General features: G+C 40.1%; 1 protein-coding gene across 3 annotated transcripts in view; it reads right to left on the bottom strand.

The window, feature by feature from the left end:
* The window catches only part of TUT4 (terminal uridylyl transferase 4), a 48208-nt gene extending 28703 nt beyond the window's left edge, over nt 1–19505 (bottom strand). For 2 of the 3 annotated variants that reach the window (XM_057413544.1, XM_057413546.1), the window contains exons 1-5: nt 19350–19505; nt 10244–10919; nt 8241–8404; nt 4680–4796; nt 2368–2545 (exon numbers count right to left, since the gene is read on the bottom strand). In XM_057413544.1, the coding sequence (XP_057269527.1) occupies nt 2368–2545; nt 4680–4796; nt 8241–8404; nt 10244–10805 (1021 nt within the window). In that variant the 5' untranslated portion in view covers nt 10806–10919; nt 19350–19505. The remainder of the gene's footprint in view (nt 1–2367; nt 2546–4679; nt 4797–8240; nt 8405–10243; nt 10920–19349) is intronic. The other variant, XM_057413545.1, reaches the window with a different exon arrangement.
* Between the last annotated feature and the right edge of the window lie 1474 nt (nt 19506–20979).

The following is a 20979-nucleotide window of genomic DNA, read 5'->3' as shown; positions in this document are numbered from 1 at the left end:
GGTTGCTCAGAACTGTGGCCAGCTGGGTTCTGAAGATCTCTCAGCATGGAGTGTCCACAACGTCTCTATGCAGCCTGAGCCAGTGTTCAACCAGCTGCACAGTGACGAGGTTTTTTCGTTTTTTCTTGTATTTTTTCTTAGTACCTTTGTGTTCTGAACAAACTCTCTCAAACAGATCCACATAAAAATAATTCTTAAAAGAGAAAATAAATCTTAACACGTGCCCAGCTTCAAAGAAACCTTTCTCTATTTTTTACTTAGAAATTAGCCCTCTCAAAACTAATTAATTTATTGTAAATAATATTAATGCATGATTGCAATGATTTCCAGTGGCTTTTTGTAGCAGTAACAATTCTTGCATAGTTCTAATGTGAGCTCAAGAGAAAATCATGCCAGAACATCCCAGGTTTTCTACACTGTGCATGAATTATTTTTTTTCTATTAGGGAAACAGATTCACTAGAACATGGCGGGCTTTGAAAAGTGGGGTAATAAACTGTCATTTACTACTACAGACTCCCCCTCCACTTCTACTACTCCTCCACATCAGCTCATCAATCCAAACAACTCAGCCAGCCGAGTAACACTAATGTAGTAACTTTCATGAGTATTTATGTAAAAGTAATAATTTCCTTTGCTTTGTCTTATGCTTAATATAGTATCAGTGGAAGCCTCTGTAGTGTCAGAACAGAAGTTGGCACTAGAAGCCACATACAGCAATATTATAGAGCAAGCGAATTAGCAAACCTCCACCCTACTTTTCCCTGTTCTATACAGCACCTTATTTTTAAGCATATATTTAGTACGTTTCCTAAAACTAAAGCTCATCATCCTGCAGCAAACAAAATCTTTCTTACTACTGTATTTTTACAGAGCAAAAGGAAAAAGATATTTCTAAAATTAAAGGACAGTAGAGAGTATCAACCCAGTTTCAATATAGATTAAATAAAAAGATTGAAAACTCATTGCAAATGAGATTAATACTTTCTCTTCTGTTCAGATTCATTTCAAAACAAACCATTGTTAACATAATGTCAACATTACCATAGCTCCAAAACACAGCTCTCAAACACACAGTGTATTAACTAGAGGAGAAATGATGAGAATAGATGGGAAATCAATGCAAAGAAGTAAATGTCAAAGATTATCTTGTTACATTATTTATCTTGTTTTCCAACAGTAGTATAAATTGGATTTGAATGTTTAACATGCCCTATTGAAGTAACATAATGTACTTCTGAAGGGGTAGGAGGGGGAAGGAAGACTGTATCATTCAACTTACCCAGATAATTCAACTTACCTCAGACAATTTTTACGAACTAAGCATTTAACCTACTCAAGACCTTTCTTCTTTATTATACTCATTTTTAATCAACATAAAGCACTTAATCAAGAAAAAGGCAGATGAAGTATGATACTGATATGTGATTAAGGAAATGTAGTATTTTGACCTATTTAAGGTAATTCAAGAGACTCTGGGAAGCTACAGTTGACCTCAGAGTACATCTCTCCTCATTTTAGGTCCCATTAACCAGAAATATACATGGCCTGTTAAGCAATAACCCTTGTGGATTTTAACGGCTTGCTTTAATGAACAGTTACTGATGGGTACCTGCAGATATTTCACACCACTGAAAATATGCTTACCAAAATCATTCACAGGCAAGATCTGACTTGTTTTCCCAAAACTATGCTTTAAAAAGAATATATAAGTGCCTTATGGAACTTTCATCTACCCTGAGAGATGTTATAAACAATTAAAGAACCAGTAAGAAAAAATATATTTCCAACTCCTTCTCATTTTCCCCTCCTGCTACACTCATACAGGTTTAGTTAAGTGCACTTGTGGGGAGAAATCTCTACTGTTAACAGCCACAGACATTCAGTAATGCTAATTAAGGTATAGGTGGAAAGGTTTCTTGTACTAGAGCCTGAGGATCCTCAGTGGCTGAGGCTTTAAACACAAGCAGGTAGGAAATATTTCATGCCCTGGAAATTTCCAGACTTCATCAGAAATCATCACTTTAAAAGAGAACCAATAGCTTCAATAGAATCATAAAATGGTTTGGGTTAGAAAAGACCTTAAGATCTAGTTCTAACTCTCCTGTACAGCCTGGCCTTGAACATTGCCAGGGATGGACTAAAAGCATACTAGAAAGAAGGAAAAATAAGCACAATCGTATTTTCCTCCTTTTTTGTAGGTTTGTTGGTTCCTTTAAGTCAACTGCCAGTCTGTTTTAAAAAATGCCTGTATATATTAATACTGTATCATATAAAGATAGCCCAAAACACATTAATTCACCACTAATGATGGTGTCAAAAACTGTGTATAACTAAAGAAAAATTAAATGGGGAATATTGTGAATACCTGGTAAGGGCTGTTGAATAATTTTCTCCATCTCCTTCACAATGTCTTGACGAATTCGGAAGTCGTCATCGGATATGCCTTGCTCATTTGCTGCCTCAATGAGGGTAAAGCTCAGAGCAGCCAACTGTGCAGAAGAGGGAGGTGGGAGGGCTCGCAGCTCATTTTCTTCTTGTTTTTCCTGAAGAGTTATTAGATGAGAAAAGTAAAAACTGACATTTTAAGAGAAAAAGGTTATATCATGATACTAGAACGTACTGTTTAGTGTATGTGCTCTTCTATTTACATCGTGCTCTGACCAAACACTTTCAAAGGTAGGAACTCTGCCCGGCCTCACTGGCAAATGTACTAGAGTGGCTCATAGAGAGGACAGTAGATGCTCAGTGTTTAAAAGAGAGCGTGTTGTTTCACAACTGGCAACTGGGGAGGAAATCTGCTGTGTTACATTCCTGAACCACATTTTCTGACAGCTTTGAAACAGAATTCATCCAAGGAAATGAAAAGCTGTAATTGTTCCTACATAGTAAAAGTAACTGAGCTAAGAAAGTTCTTCTAGAGTCACACAGACTTTTTTCTCAGAGTGGATTGTTCTTGAAGGAAGGATATGCGAGGCAGAAGTGTTCCTAGCTCCAAGAAATGTTGATTTGAGTCTCACTGCTGCCTAAACAGCTGGTGCCAGAACGTGCTATTTTTAGTGCATCAAATTGATATCCTTCTAATCCAACAGCAAGAAATACGTCAGATGCATCGAGTCATCTGGGAGTAAGTACAACAATCACTTGTTTCACAAATTCATCAACTAAATTAAACAGGTGACTGACAGCAGAAATAAATAATAACCAGAAGATAATTATACACTAAGAAAACACAGTCCAGGATGAAAACGTTAAGTCAGTTCTAGGCTGCATTTCTTAACTCTTCTGTTCTGATTTGAATAAATTTAGTGTAAGAAAGAATTTGTGCATTTTCAATGGGCTATGGTTTTTTTTTTTCACATCAGTGCTTTGTGTTTTTTCTTGAGTGTGGAAGCCACAGCTGCTGCTAGACTTCTTTGATAGCATGTACCTCATAGTTAGAGCTGTAAATAGGTATATTTTATAAAGCAACATTTAGACAGTTACATACTTCTTATCACTGTAATGTGGCACACCGCATAAAGCTATTTGAAGACAAGTGTTAAGAACTGAAACCACTCCCTGTCCTCTAGCATTTCCATCTGGTGATAAAGAAACCTCATTCCTCAGTTCTTATCTCCATGCCCAGATGACAAAGTATGGTACCAAAGTGTTTCTATATCAAACATGGAGCTTGTTTATTGCCACTTTATTAGCATATTTCCATTATGGAATTTAGCAGCAAGAGAACCAGAATCCTTTACAAATAATAACTAAACATAATACAGAAATGCTACTGTCTGAGATGTAATGGATTTATGATACTCGAGTTTTCTAAGTGATGGCTTATATATATGATAGAATCAGAGCATTAATTACAAACAGAAGTATGGTAAATACATGGGAACAGGAGTAATTGACAGAATTTTGGGGAATGGTTGTAGGAAAAGTAATTGTAACCATGTGAATCACAAACCCGTAAATACTGGGGAATTTGTAGCTCTTCATCAGCACTTACAAAAACGGGCTGGCAAGAAAAGCTGTGTACCTTTCGTTGGATTTCATGCATGTAACAGTTCTTTAAAGCAAAGCACACAGTAACACCACAGTATCTGATAAAGAAACTGTTCTTCTCCTTGAAATCAAACTCATACATAAACCCAGGCAGATGATGAGTGACTCAGGAACTGAATCCCTTCCTACTTTAACTGTCTTTTTTTAGTCTAGACGTACTAATCATTCCACTCACCCATCACAGAGAGGATGTAGATAAAAACATCACAAGTCAGACAAAAAAAGAAAAAAACCCCCAAAAAACACCACCCCCAGCCCACCTCCAGTCTCCAGAGGTCTCGCTACCAATGATACTACTTTTGGAAGAAACAGAAATACTAAGTATATTTCCCACCTAAGTTACCTTGCATACTGGTACTAACAGTATGATGAACTGCCCACTATTCAGAGACATGAATTCAGAAGCAATAACTAAGAATGTTCTTTCCTCTCTGCCTGGACAAACACATCATCAAACACTTCCTGTCAAACAGAAAACGAGCAACAGAAATGTGTAGATCTCTGCTCAGCACACAAAATTATCACCTAAATGAAGATGACCGAAGAAAACAAACCACATAACTAAAACCCCCCCTTTTTCTTAAAGAAAAAAACCCAAACCAGTGAAAATCTTATCTGTTAACTTACCATTATGTTTTTCTTATGACGTTTTTCTTTAATATGCTTGTGAGCTCCCTGGATGTTCTCAATGTGAACTAAGCAGAGCTTGCATAGGTACTGACAGTTGGTGTATTCTGGGGAGCGCTGGGGAAAAATGGCCATAGATTAAGCTAAATTTTTTCTGCCAACAGTGTCTGAAAAGCTCAATTCTTTAAATAATAAATTGTATTTCACAATTACGTAACACTTGTAATGTCAAGGTGCTCTGTAAATATTAAATGGTCTCCAAAAAACACAGCAGAAATGGATTTTTACCTGTATGACAAGCAGGGAAAGCAAGGAAAGGAAGTGAGGTGACTTGAATGTTACACTTCTCAGTACATTTTTGAGAGGCAAGATTAAGACTGAAGAGTTTACACCACATAAGGCTGACCTAAAGGCCAGTAAGCCATTCCCTTGCCAGCTCAAGCTTTAATAACTATGGATTTATTAAATCTCTGCATCTATCCTCCCCTCTCTGGAGAGAAAACGGGAAGAATTCATTGTGTTATCTAGTACACACGTTAGGACAGATGGTGGTGGTATTTGGCTGGCATATTTACAGCAGACTCTGCAAGTACTGCATTTTTTGTTCTATTAGAAAGGGTGCAGCTAGCCAATAGGGAGGAAGAGAGCCAGTTTCTGACTTAATAATGGCTGTGCTCTGGATAAAGTGGGATCCTCTGACAAGGGGTAAGATTATTCCATGCTGATTAATAATTTGGGATACTCAGAATTCAAGAAACATGCAGAACAAGCATCTTTGTGTACATAAAGGCTGGAAGAGATGAAGTACACAAATGGAGAGCTGCTACCCAGGAGACCCCTGTGACAGTCTGTAAGAAGCAGCCAAGTCTCAGATGATGGGGGCAGGAGATCACTATTTTCCTAGGGTCCAGGAGGGGATACTGGGGAGTTTATCCTACCAGGAAACCAGTGAGAACTACCAGACTAAACGACAGAAAAGACTACCTCTGCAAAGACAAGAGGTTACTGACAAATACTCCACTTTAGTATGTCTCATCCTGCAGTTGCATTTTCTTGCTCTACTAAAACACAGCTACAGAGATCAGAAACCTTTTGATATGCTCACTGCAAAGACAAAAGGGCCCTTTACTTTTTCTACAGACTTGTTAGCATTTTTATGTTAGCATTTTTACAATAACTGCTATCAGTTCTAATTGGGAAAGAAAAGGCCCTACTTAACATTTTCATCCTAGTTCTAATACATTTATAGTTCCTGAAACCAAAACGTATTCTGAAAACACCAGATGTTTAAACAGTGACATAACAATGAATGGAGAATGCTGTTTTAAGACACTAAGGTGGACTATAGATCAGTTAAACAAATTTGACTTACTAAACCACTACTAAATTTGGGCAAGTTTTTCCACTTACTGAGTTTGGTCATTTGCTTCGGAGGGGGAGGGGGGCGGGGAAGAGTGGAGGAAACTGATACTTTCCAACTGCAGAGTACCTATCAATTTAAAATAACATGGTCATTATCCTTTCATTACTAATTCTCTTCATCCTTTTATTTTTTTTTATGAGACAGATACCTAGTAAGAAGAAATTAAACATCAATTCTGAAAACAACTTGGCTAGCTCAAAAGACTCAAGTGTTCAACACATGATGACTGAAGTAGATGAAAACTATTTTACCACTCTTCTGAAATGGACTATCAGCAATATTTTTAAAATTGGGTATTTCTTTACAATACTGATCTGCAGTATCATAGCAACAGATGTTGCCAAATGGTTGAGTCATGTAATGCCTTTTATTTTGCCTTTACTGCCTTTTTAAAGTCATTAGTTAAGCTTAACACCAATGAAAAGGGCAAGAATGTAGTGAGATAAAAAAAAAACCTACAGACTACTACTTGAGTAAGACGCATGCATCTAAACAAGCAAGGCCTTACATATGTGTAGTCCTGACTTAGGATAGCCACGGAGCTAATCCAGCTCAAAGCGAGCTGTATTTTAAAGCACTCACAGAGAATGGGAATGTTCCAGATGACTAGGAAAGAGAAGAGGATAAGCCAAAGCGTTAAGAGACCAGTCAGAATGAGTATCCAGAAAAATACTGTAATAAATTATTACTGAGCACATAATAAAGAAAAACAGATCATAGGTGACAAACTGATCTGCTATAAACAAATTGCACAAAACCAATTTTAGGGTTGTTTTTTTAAAGATAAAATCATAAGGGCTTGAAGAAGCAGATGTACCTTGAATTCTACACGGTTTTTGTCACTTGTCATAGTATCAGTCTCAAAAGGAGACCAGAAGTACTATCTAAATAAAGAACAGTAAGGTGGGAGCAAAACTCCTCCGAGAACAGTCCTCAGAGCACACACACACTTAAGTCTGGCTCACCACCAGTTTAAAGGCTTGTGCCAGGTACTTTTCAGCAGGGATCCTTCTGGGGTCAGAAATATTCATGTTTTTGTTGAAGACTTAGGAAATGCAATAGAGGGTGTGCTGACTACAAACATGAAACATACCAAGTTGGAAGAGATTACAGAAGATGTAAAATGACAAAGAAAATCAGTGATGGCAAGAAATCAAAGAAAGTGAATAAATAAGCTACAATTACAGTATCAAAATATAATTCCTGCTTAGGTACTAACTGCAAATGATACAAGCCTGGGAAGATCTGATTAGGCATTTCTTAAGAGAAGGATATGGGGATCATTGCCAGTCAAACTACAAGCCAACCTCCTACTGGTGCTAAAAAAGCAGAGATCCTCAACACAGATACTGTATTTCAGACAGATGAAGTCAGCTTTCTTCTTTATATGCAAGACCTAAGCTGAAAGTGTATGTCCAATTTTGGGTAGCAGCTACATGGTAGATGCCTACAGAAAATCAACAATAATGAACCAGTAACTAAAAACCCTCTCAGACCAAAGAGCAAGCCTGAAGAAAAACAGACTGCATTAACAGAAATGATCTTCAAATATGTAGGAAGCTGCAGAAAAAGTCATAAACTTTATTTTCCTAGGACAACACGTAATGGATCAAAACACTACAAGAGATGCTTACATTGGACATGAAGAAAAACTTCTGGGTTACCTATACTTACTTTGTTTCACTGGAGAGAATATTAAGAAGAGTTCTGATGAACATTTTTAAGGAGTTATCTTCAATACATGTGCTTCAGACTAGTGGAAGGCTAATACACTGAAGATACCCCCAGGGTTCCTTTCAATACTGTACTCTGTGTTTCTAGGTAGCCAGACATTCTAGAATATCTTAGGTAAGTCGTGGAACTGGAAACCTTTAGGTCTGCAGAGTTATAAAATATTGTTCTACAAAGGCTGTGTGTGCCACAAAAGGAACACCAAGTTTCCAATCCTTAACATCTGCCCCCATGAATGACTAGCCAACTACTAGGGATAGTATCTTAGATCAATAAAGTGATTTAGTACAAACAAGAAAGAATCAGAGGCAAAATGTTCTACTAGAAATAGCACCCATGCAGAAATATGGTAATGATAATGACAGAAAACACCCATTTTCTTTTTTTTATCTAATAACTCAACCTACTTTTTCAAGTCGGGAGATATAATCTCTTTCCAGACGCTCTTCAGCTTGTTTCAATCCTAGTTCCTGTTCAGCTGTCAGATTAGATTCATCAATAACAGCAGTGCTTTCTAAATAATCAGCTTCCAAAGTATGTTCTTTAGTTGATTCAGAATTCTTTATTTTACCTAGAGAAAGAAACAGTTATTTTCTCCAGAGTAACTAAGGAGAGGAAAAATGAAAGTTAAGAGTGCAGAGCAGTTAAGAGCATCTCACTAAAGAGTTGGACACAAATCAGAGCTGCATTCCAATTGTTTGTCCAAAGGCTGGCCAAAATCACCTTTAACGTTAGAATCTTCCCAGTATGCTTACTGATATTTTGGAGAGACTTCAGCTACTAAAAGTGCTATCAAAAAGAGGAGAAAAAATACGGTAGATTGATTTTGTGTTTCAGTCACAACTCTAGAGCCTCTATTAAATTCTTCAAGTCAAGAAAGGGTTGGGGTTTTTTGTTACACAGAACAGAGTACATGAGATTGTTATGCTCTACTATAACACAAATAAGAAATACTAGGCTTAAGATATTTTATACAGCATGTTTTGTTAAGGAAGCAGTCACAGAACCGCCTTAGACATTCACCCAAATGACCTCACAGAGCCAGTCATCAGGCATGCCAAGCCCTACATTCAGGAGGCTGCTGGAGTTACATCCAAACACCTTCTGACACCTTGCTGCCCTCGGCTATCAACCACAGCGTTCTGGAACGCTGCTGCTCACAAACACGCAGGTCAACTCTGACAGGCCAGTTCCTCCAGATGCCTATGAATTGTTCATAGGCCACTCATCTGTACAAACATCCACAGCTGAAATTATTCCAGTAGTCTTTACATCAGCAAAAATTTGTGTTTTGTTCTTTTTTTCTTTCCTTTCAAATGAGGTATGTGCTACTACACTAGCTAGGAATCAAAACTGAGCAAGTTTTCAACTCCTGTTTTCTCAGGGACAGAGAGGGTCCCTACAGTACATGATGGTGGTTTACAAAGAGCTGACTCATCATATAATCACAGAATGGTTTGGGTTGGAAAGGACCTTAAGATCATCTAGTTCCAGCCCCCTGCCACGGGCAGGGACACCTCTTCCTAGACCATGTCACCCAAGGCTCTGTCCAACGTGAACACTGACTGCCAGGGATGGAGCATTTATCACTTCTTTGGGCAACCTGCTGCCATTTCAGCTTGGTTTTGCCGTTAAATTTTATTAAGATAGCTAAAAAAAATTATACTATTCTCCCAGTATTTCCATACAAGCAATTACTGTAGCTGTTGAAATAGTGAGAAACACTTCAAATAGAAAGTCTGCACAGGCATGCTGTCTTAAACCAGCATTTTAATTTAAAAAGCTGTATTCTGAAGAAGTGTGACAAATTCTACACTAAGGAGTTAACCTGAAGTGAGACAAGCCTGATTCATGTATTTAGTTGTGAAATTGAAAAGTATGTATAAGAATTTAACACTCAGAAGGGTAACCACTGGTGGATGATATGTATGCCAGAGCTCTCTAAATCAAAAGGCCACCTACCAAAACATATTTTAAACATAAAAGAGCATAACAATCACACAAAAAAAGGGAAGTATTTCCCCTCACCCATAAAACCCCGCAATTTTTCTTGCGGATTTCTCCTCTGATCTTTCTGAACAGCAATAATAGCTGTCACTTCCACGAGTGGCAATGATATGATGAAGGGTTCCCCCCCAGATGTAATATTCACAAAACTGCCTGAACCCTCCCCAAAAAAGGTATTTTGCAAAGAGTTCAGGTCTTAGGCATGAGAAAAAAAGACAGTTGTTATCATAATCTCTTATTCTCTAAGTAGCATGTTTGTATTTAACAGCAGCTTCTCTAATTGCCATCAACAACTTAGTACATGTGAAAAAAAAATATCCAAAGAGAAACATTTCAAAGCCCATTTCAGACTGTTAACAATTTTACCAGAAGAAAATTGAATAAAGCAGTGTTGAACACTCACTGAAGTCATCAGGTTTATGCTCCATTTTCCTTTGATCGGAAGAAGTCTTACCAGCATCACCAGTCTGATCAATGTTAGTCTTTGAAGTATGAACTCCCAGTGGGTTTTCCAACAGCAGTTTCCCTTTCTGTGTAGCTGTTAAGCTTTCCATACCGATCCCATTCCCCGAAACATGGGAGCCTGGAAAGTTTTCTCCCACTGGTTGAGCTTTTGTCTGTTTCAAGTTTTCCACTGCTGATGATAAATTAGAAGATTTTTTTGCTTTTCCATGACTTCGCTCCTGAAGGTTTGTTCCCGTCTCTTTAGTTCCAGGAATACAACTGTTCACTTTGCATGATTTATTGTCTCCTTGTTTTTCAGAACAAACATCATTCTGTTTGCTTTTTTTGCTGCTATTCCCACTTGGAGAACTTCTCCCAACGTCCTTCACAGATCTGTCATTTCTGTTATGTTTGTAATTTTGATTATTTGTAACTTTGACTGCTTTGCCTTCCTCACAGACAAGACGGACAGACTTCCTTGGGTCATGATTTCCATTCTTTGAGCTCTGGGCCTCTTCCATTATAGTGAAGACCTGCTTCTCCTGTCTCTTGAGACCACTTGAAGTGCAATTCTTCAGCAATAGGCAGTTGATTTTAAATCCACCGTGCAAGCAAGGATCGTAGCTGATTGTCTACTGAAGAAATAATGATAGACATTTTTAAACTGAAGGAAGAACAGCAAAGCTCTATGCAGACAAGACATTAAAATAAACCTCTCTAAAGCAAATCAAAACTACAAATGATAGGAAGCATCTTCCCCCCAGAGGAATAGGTGAATTCTCATAATACATTCTGCATTAAACTCATGAAAACGTTGATCATCTTGACTTCCACTGAAAAGAGGAGGGGATCTGAAGAGATGAAAAATGGCAGATCATGGTAAAAACACTCAGTGATAAAACTGCCAACAGCTTGCTTTTTCTTTCCTTCCTATTTCTGGCTTCCTGAAAAAAAACCAAGAACCAAGCTATCTTCAACTACATGGAGGAAAAAAAAATAAGGAAAAAATTTAACACATCTAAAAAATACCACTCAACAAACACACAGCTCAAATCAGCCGCTAGAGAAAGCTGATTCAGTTTCCAGCAAGCAAGCTCCATCTTATTAACTGATTAAAAAACCCACAAGTTGGAACTATAGCTCAAAGTATTAATAATAAACCTGACCTATCACTTGTATCCACAGACACTTGAGCAAATTCCTGATATGTACAATTCTCATCCAAATTAATTGCCATCAATTCAGTAAGAGTTTGCTTAGCTCAAAAAAACACAAGCAAGAAGTATTTTGTTCAGCTGCAGATTAATTTTACTTATCTAAACCTCAGTCCTTTAGGTGGTGTATCAGCTGAACTCAAAGATTGTTTTCCCAGTGGGAAGCTAAGCATGAGTAAGTGGGGCTGTTTGTAAGGCATTCCTCATACTAATATATAAAACCAAGAATTGTTCTTCTGTAACAAGAACTTGGATTTTTTGGTTTAATAACCTTGAGATAGCAATACAAACCTATGATAATAAAGTATCAGACATAGAAGAAAACAAATTTTATAAGGCTATAGCAAGATACAGAGGTTGGAGTTTCTCCCTTTCCTGTACAGCTACATATTCGGTAAGTAAAAGCATGATCCCTGGAAATTTCTGGGGTTTAGAGAACCCATCAATAAGTACCTTATTATTTACTGAAGGAATAATAGAAAAGTCAATGAACTACAACTATTAGAAGTATCACAATGTACTTTTGTACTTAAATAATAAGAACCAGAAGGAAGGACCAGATTAAAATGTCTGCTTTAAAAAAAAAAGCCCAACCAAACTGTCTGAATATTATCAGTATAAAGAACAGTAATTTTTTTCTTTTCAAGCTATATACTGTAGTTACGCTCTCTCTCAAAGAGACACAAATCAGGCTATACTTTAGGACAAAACCCACATACTAAGAATTGTTATCTTAAGCCTCTAGTGACATAACTGAAAGCACATACTATCTTGCAGAAATGAAAATCAAACAAACAAAACCTACCAGAATTTTCATGACCTTCATGTTAGCAGCACAGTCTTTAGTAAAATATAAAACTTGACAAAGAAAATCTGTATTCCTAAATTCATTCCAACGGTGAAGTATTTTAACTGACAGATACATTTAGTTAATATTACAACTCTTTTCCATTAAACACTGATTACACCTGGCTCTTACTTCTAGACCAAAAGTCAAAGACCAAAAACCAAAATGATTAAATAGTATTAGCCTTTGTATTGTAGTCAGTCTTTCCCGTAGCAATTCCTACTGGCTTGGCAGCAGGAACTAAGCCTCGGTGTGGTAGGAAGAGCCTAGGGTTGCTACAGGTTGGCTAAGTTATTCTGGTCTCTGACCACCAGTATAAAGCACTGAGCTATTGACTGGTGAGATGTGGTATTTACGTACAGGATGTCGCTATCTTTAAACTGTACTCCACTGGGATCTTTTTCTTCTGTAACCAAGTTACAGCATGAGAGTAGGTTTTCTCAAATTCTAAACTATTCCTTATGCTTTAGTTGCTCGACCTGGAGAGGGAATAAAACCCAAACAACAACAGCAGCAAAAAAAAAAAAACACCCCAACCCACACACATCAATTCCACTTTCATTTCTGATTCATTTCTGACATGCACATCACCATTAACTGTGGACACTGAGGCCACACTTCCACATTCACTGAAAAGCAGCATAGGTCAACACCACCTAAAAGACAAGCAACAACACCCTTTCTCCAACCTGGTTACTTACTCCTACTCCTGGGGCTGCTCCCTCCCTTGTGCTGCAGTGAATAAAACCGGAAAACCAATCCAGCTTAACATTAAGCTGGCACAAGGGAGGAGGAGGAGGAGCAGGAGCTGGTAATAACAAACAACTAGTTGGGTGGGGACAACTTCTCTTGGCATCATTTCCAGCTTAAAGCTACCATGGAACTCTAGCATTGGAGGAAAAGTGGGGCTTCATTTTGCTCTGCTTTTTGCATGTGTTGCATTGTTAGGTTCATATTCTGCAAGGAGGTTTAAAAAAGAAAAACCACAAAAATTCTATTGTAGGCTTAAATGACTTGATCTCATCCATTCACCAAAATACCCAGTTACATATTCAAAGAGAACAGATAAGCTTTAATCAAATGTACAAATGTGATGTGAATAAAGCCACTCAGAAAACTGCTAGGAAAAACTATAATCCAATAAATTGAGTACTGTGATAATGTCACATATTAAGAGATTAATTAAATACAAGTAGTTAAGATCAAAAAGCACAGATACATTCCTTATTCCTCAGAAATATGAAGAACAAGTCTTGAAATTTCATAAGACAAGAATATTTTGTACAGAAAAAGGGTTCTACAATGAAATTTAGAATCTGAAATACAATTACAATAATAATGTTGTATTTTGGCATCTTTTTCCTCTTCTTTCTTTTGAATTAAATACTGAAATGATTTAGCAAACAAAAAATATTCTAAACTGCTGTAACATACTCAATAGTAACCACGCTGGCAAGTAATGAAACTTAACATGAAAAACAAAGAGACCACTACTAAGCCTAAGACAGTCTCATAATCTTCCCTCCTCTGTCAGATATTGGCCATCTATACAAGAGAGAGGGGAGAGAGTGAAAGAAGTGCCTCCAAAAAGAAGAACATGATAGGAAACAACACACTAGAGGAGTGAATCACTGCTGAGGTGGCATCTTTCTAGAAACCTGGATGTCTTATTCACCAGCTCAGGCTCAAATTGCCAGACCTGGAATCAAAGAAGAATTTTCTCCCAGGCAGGCTGGCAATAAAAGCAGAATTATTCACCTGCGTCTGCAAAGCGGGGTATGATTAACCTGCTGAAATCATTTCTGCATGTTTCATTTATTCAACATCCTGCTGTTACAGGGGACTTGGGTTCCTCTGCTTTCTGAACGTACAATCAGTTACTCCTCTGAAGCCTACCTCAATTCTTGGCTCTTCGCAGAAAAATAATCTGGCTGGAATACAAGAGTTTGAGGTCAGACACGACACCAAGTGACCTCAAACTATGAAAAAATTATTGAGCCTATACATAGCTACAACAATCAAATTAAAAATGCTTAACATCAGCTTCAATTTTACTAGAGCAGAATTCATTTCAGGCTCACAAAACGAAGGAATAACATTGTTTCACTTTCATTTATGCCAGTTTCTTTTGTTTCCTCCTACTCTCAGTCTAGCATTAGAAAATTCTGCATTTGAATTGCAAAACCTCTGGGTAACTTACTTCCAAACAGGGGGAAGAAAAACCCAAACACTTTCAAGAAGGCATTTCTACCCATCTGCCCTTCCACTCCTTCCTCTCAAGTTGTCCAACCATATTTAACTCCTTCAGAAGCACACATTTTGCATCAGAGACTGCCATAACAGGCCCTCTTCCAAGATGAAGGCCAAGTTAAACTGTGAGCTCCTGCATTCTGAGCTGCTCTTTCGCAAAAGGATTTATTTAATCATTTCACTAGCAGCAGAACTGAATATACCTGGTTTCCTATACATTCATTTTGTGCTCCTCTGTCACACTCTGGATCACAGACCATTGGGCAAGCAGAGGAGACAAGCTGCAGCTGAAGGAACATATGCACTGACTGGTTCTTTTAACTACTCCCTAAGTGGAAACTGTTTTCCCCTCAGCAGAGACCCATCCTCTGATGAGGCATCATTTTTCCAGGAAACATAGAGAAATGCAACAATCTGCTTATATTACTTCAAATATGTTCAAAAATTTGGTCCCAACTGGCTTAATGTCCAAAAGTTACGACACGAGTGTAGAAGAGCAACTAAATACAAAGAGAAACAGTCTCACAAGTTTCATTTCCCAGGGAGTACTAGATTAAATATAAACAGCTAAAATACTACAAACATAATTATCACTCCCTCCTTTGAGATAGAGGCCTGTATTTTATCCAAGACCTGCTTTTATCTGTCCCATTATGATTGTGCCTTAAGCACAAATCTCTCAAACCAGCCTTCCAACAGTACAAGGGGTGATTAACCTCAGTGCATCCAAGCCTCCTCACCTGATTACCAACACAGCCCAGTTGAACTTCCCCAATGGAAACAGGAAGAAATTCAGCAAGCAAAGTTTACAGCCACAGAGAAGAATGAAAGGAAAGGTTGTCTTCTGCACTCTGCTCAGACAGCAGCAGACGCGATGTCTACAGACAGCCCTCATGTGCTGGTGGAGGTATCTCTTTTCTGTACTGTTTGCAGCCTTAGGCCCATTTTTGTTTCTGAGAACTTCTACAAGATCATTCAAGCTTCTCCCATGTTCTATGACAATAGTTTTTAAAAAAAAGCTATTATACATTTATGCTTATTATGCATTAGCCGTAAGCGTATCCATAAGCCAGTTAGTACAAACTGTTATCAGTCCTTGATGTTTTTCCAATGTACTTACAACTAAACCTATCAGAGATTACTGGCCACTAACACACCTCAGGCTCTTACCAGTAATAAACCCACCAGTGTTCTTAGTAACAAACATAAGTGCTAGACAGTATTTCAGACCTTCCTGTTACTACAGGCTATAGAATATAGGCTAGTAAGTATAATACCACTAAAATCTATCTAGAAGGAAGCCAGGGCAGAGCACAGAAAATCTAACACACAAAACAGGGATGCAACAAAACCTGTTGCATCTGGGCTTAGTGAAGATACGCAACTCAGTAGGAAGCTCCCAGGTTTGCGTACAGCATGGAGGATTGAAAACATCCAAGGAGTGATCATTAGATAAACAAGTATATATAACTGTAACAGGATTATCTGAACTATGAAAGTACCACTGACTAACTAACAGGAAAGGCTTTGCTTGATGCAAAACTTAATAACATACGTAGGTGCAAATATCTTACAACTGAATTATGAAATGAGCAAAATATGCTGGACAGGAGATCCATAAAGAAGTGCTTGTTAGAGATGATTCTCTCTTAGCACTGATGGGTGCTGTCTGCTCTACAACATGGTATGACTCACTGAGAAGGCAAGAAAGAGGCATGTCACAAACACCAAGAACTACCGCTTTCTGAACCTATTACTGCTGATGACTCCCATTCCAAACTCAGGAAAGCCACCCCCTCTCAGTCACACCAGCTATGTAACTAAGTTACAATGGCTTTCCTTACCTGTTTTTCATATAAAGATTCTGGTTCTGATCCTAGGTTTTACTGTAATAGCCCTTTAAACATTTCACAATCAACTTAAGCAAGCACTAAAGCCAGAAGAGGGGTACCACCTGCCTCAAATGTCCCAGTATGCTGCAAGATACATGCTGTAACCAGAGCAGGAAACGGATCCAAGGCAGCTCTAACTTCAAAAACAAACACAACATTTGTACCAATACAGGTGAGGAGACTGGAAAAACACAGTGCAGCACTGCCTAGGTTTAAAGCCTTTCAGAGGCTGAACTAGCTTCCAGAGGCCTGAACTGATCATGAAACTGGTTTAAGTGGCAGCTATGCATTTAAGCAGAATTTATCCATCTTAGTCTTAAATCTCCATTTATATTTGGCACTTATGCTAAACAAAAATACAGCAGTATTTATTTGTGGCATAGAAGTTTATCTGGATCTTGTGTTTAAGCACTAGAGAGGTTTTCACCCAAACTCCAATCTCTGAAGAAGCAACAGCCTTTGAACTACTTCATACCAATCACAAGCTAGTTCACAAACCACAGGTAAAGCAAATGCATCTTCTACTGGTATCCTTACATCTGCTTTACCAGCATCCAGCATTTTCACTACCGAAAGAAACATGCTGAAAACCACTACTTTAAAAAATACGGGAAGTAAAAATACATCCATACAGTTGACGCCCAAGCTCCAACTGGTTCCAGGCTCCCAAGCCAAGCTTTGCTGACACCAAAAAACAAAGTCTGAAAATGCTGGAAACAGTATTTTATTCATTAACAGAAATAAAAAATAAAATCTAAGAACATCTGACAAATTGCTTGGTTGTTGTTTGGTTTTTTTTTTCCCAAAGATCTGCTAAAACATTACCACCAGAATTAGGACCCAAGGATACAGTAATGAGTACACATACATGTATGCCTGCATCTCTGGTAAAAAAAAAAGGTAAATATTAGATTCATATGCATTGTGACTAAATTTAGGTAATAAGATTTTAGTGCTTCTAAGTTAAAAGTGTTACTGATCTATCACTTATGTGCATTTAAACAATTTATCAAATAATATACAATAGAATCTTAATGTGCCAAAAGCATCTAAAATGTTGACTTCCCCTGGATTGCTTCCATTCTTCAAATTAATCCACTAAGCAAATTGCAGGCTCCTTCCTTCTATGAGCTGTCAATGCAAGTCAGGACGAGCATTCCATTATTTCATTAAGATAGGGACAAAAATAAAGTTAATTTAGTAGAAATACTTTGTAAAATTTCAAGAATACTACAACTACAACACACGATAAACTCTCAGCCCGGCAAAATTTGAATTGCCTTATGGAATCAATGTGAATACACAGCCCCAAAACATTACTCTGACAAGCAGATCCATGAGACACTTAAGAGGAGCTCCCCAGGGATCTCTTACTTTCATATAAGATACAGGGAAATCCTACTTCCCTCCCTTTTTCTCCCCACAGCAGCAATTTCCTTCAGAGAAAGAACCAGTAAATGCCCCGTGGCATCCAGCAGTCTCTTTTCCTGTGTTATTTGAGGTACAAGAGAAAAGTCCCAGTTGTCTTCTGCACAAGAGCAGAACATGTAAGGAACTTTCTGATCCCTCTGTATTTACCTTCTAGGAATATAACCAAATATTTATGTTCTGGGAAACTGTAATTTCATCCCAAAATTTACTTTTTAAAGGCATTTTCAGTAAGGTAGGAAAAATTACTTAAAAAGCTCCCTGCAAAAATGGTGTTTGTATCCTAATATAGCACCTTCTGCCAGAGACTGTAATTAAGTCATACTTCCATGGCCGATTTACTTTTCTCATAATGGAAATAATTATAACTATCTGGGGTCAGACTATCCAAAAAGCACCTACTGAAACACGGAGCACAATTCAAATGAAAACAGAAGCAACACATCCTCTATTTTAAAGCAAATGCAATGACTCGAATCCAGGGCACAGTGCTCAGGAAGCCAAGTGACGTAGAGGTGGCATGAATATAAAGAAATCATTAGATCCATAGATTTTACTGTACTAATCCCCACCTTAGCCTAAACCTGATTATATTGTTTGTCTGCATGTTACGAGCTTGCCTTCCTTTGACATACACAGAAACAACCTTAAAAGCAAGAAAGCCTCAGGTAATATGACACATTCAGCCAACTGGCACATTGCAACATATTGCAAAAGCCGGAGAGTCGTTCAGCTGTATTTGTATACAAGATAAGCCAACAAAAGAGCACAAACACACGGGTATAGGGATGCCTGTGTGTCATTTCAGGCACATCACGACCTACAGAAAGGAGAACCTTCGCTTTGGCAATAGGCGTCAGAGGGGGACACGGCTCATGAGGACGGCACGGGAGAAAGGGCCATTTCCTCGGGGAGCCTCAACAACCGCAATGGTCCTCCCCCCAGTGTGGAGTTACCACAGGCCGTGAGAATAAGCGCCAGCACCCAGCTCCTGCTCTGCAGACCCCAACGGGCGTTCAGCCGGGCACTGCCTTCACAGCAACCGCCCGCCCGCCTGGACGCTGCCGTGGGGCCGGCTCCCGTTCCCCGCTGACCTTGCGGCCGACTCCCTCCCACCCCAAGCCCCCGGGCCACAACCAGCACCCCCGGCCGGGTGTGCAGGGCAGCCCCAGCGCCGGCCCCCTGCCCGGGCGAGAGGTGGGGAGGCCGCCAAGGGCCATCGAGGCGGGGCGCAAGACGGAGGGCAGGGACAAGGCGGAGCTGGGGCGCCGCAGGCTGAGGCGGGGGGCGCCGGCGTGGACAGGCCCCCCCCTCCGGAGCCCGCCTCCCCCCGCCCGGCTCAGCGGGGGGAGCAGAGAGCGCCCAGCCACCCCCACCCCTCGGGGGAGGCCCAGGGAGCTGGGCGGAGCACCCCTAGCCCCAGGAGCCCGGTACCTGGCTGCGGCGCTAGGGGTGCCGGGGCTGCGCCCCCGCCATGCCCGGCTCCAGCTGCTGGAGGCCCCGACGCCAGCGGCTCAGTCCGGCCCGGCCGCCATGTCAGTCGCGCCGCGCGATGCATTGTGGGGCGAGGGCGGGAGGGAGAGCCTCGAGGGCGGGCGGCGCTGCTGCCGGGCGGCGGCGTGCGGATGCCTGGGTCTGGTGCGGTGCAGCCCTGCCCTGCCCCACCCTACCCTACCCTACCCTACCCTACCCTACCCTACCCGGATCGTGCCCGGCTGATGGAGCCCCCCTTGCCCCGCGGAACTGCCCCTCCTTTGGGGCAGTGTCCCCCTCCCATCACCGCCGGCATTCAGAGCCTTCCTACCCCAGTGCCACAGCAGGAAACAGGAACGCGGGCTTAAGCAGCTACATTTTTTCCTTACTCCCCTACGCTCATCCTAATTTTTATCCTATTTTGCATTCCAGGTCTCTCCCCACGCACGCCAGGCCCTGTGGAGCTGGGTTAGGGCCCGCCTGGAGGGTCGTCTTCCCCCGTTCTTCAGGGCGTCCCTCCCTCTCCCTCTGCTCCCAGCGCTGCTTGGGTGGAGAGGGGCGGGTGTGCTGCACACAAAGCAGCCTGTGGAGAACAGGGATGCCGGGGGGAAATGGCTGCTGGCTCCCTGACCTTGACATGAAGCTGGCCGGCGTGTCTGCTGGCAGCTGTGCAGGTCTCGGGGGAGACAGAGCTGGCCCGCCTGGCTCTTGGCAGTGCTGGAGAGTGACCTAAAGAAATTGGCAAGTGCTTCTGTAAAGCAAATCCCTCTGTGATCCAATACAGTACCCCTACTTGGCAGTGAAATGTCATGTTGTTGGCACTTTCTAGCCCAGGATAAGGAAGCCTTTCCAGAAAAACAAGGCATGCAAAAGATTAATGTGGAAATCCCTAAGGGGTTCAAAGGAAAGTATTAAAAATAATGAGAATAGGAATGCTGGAAACACCACCTCAGAGTCTCTGTAGGTAAACAAAAGTTGCAAGATCTGTAACAGTGGATTCACTAAGTATGTTATTTCTGAATGTATTGTGAAGTCAGTTCAATCCTTAGAGCTAATCTGCTTTTTTTGTGGCTCACTTGAAATTTATGTTTTACAAATGAGGATTGGATAGCTGCAGGCATTGTAATGGATGTAGTGTGGAGCTTTCACCTTCAAGAACATGGGCCAGTCCAGTCTGGGTCAGCAGTGACAGCAATTGCAGCGGTGTTTGGGGACAGCTGAGGTTAGGTGGTTGGTGGTTTCTGTCCAGTCCTATTTGACAAAGATTTTTATTAGGTTTAGCAAGCCAAAGAGGAAATTTTGAAAGTAAATTATACTTGCTACTGGGTACAGTCCTCCTAGATCAACATTTAGACATGCTAGCAAGCAAACACCATTTTGCAAACCTGACTGGCATTTTTCCTGCAAGCTGAAGTTCATTAGAATATATCATATTTAAATAGTTGGATAGACACTAATATGAAACGCTAGTGCAGTTGGCTCTGAAAACTCAAATCATTATAAAGCCAACAGCCTTTGACATAGTCTTCTGTGTATTAAAGAACGGTCTTCCTTCTTTGCTGATGTTAAAGAATGTACTATTGCAGGGAGC

The sequence above is a fragment of the Pezoporus wallicus genome, unplaced genomic scaffold, assembly GCF_028554395.1.
Source record: "Pezoporus wallicus isolate ANWC-B61680 ecotype Strahan unplaced genomic scaffold, APGP_CSIRO_Pwel_v1 contig_13740, whole genome shotgun sequence".
Classification (NCBI taxonomy): Eukaryota; Metazoa; Chordata; class Aves; order Psittaciformes; family Psittacidae; genus Pezoporus; species Pezoporus wallicus.
The sequence above is the reverse complement of the archived record's forward strand: the minus strand, read 5'-3'. Positions and strand labels throughout refer to the sequence as shown.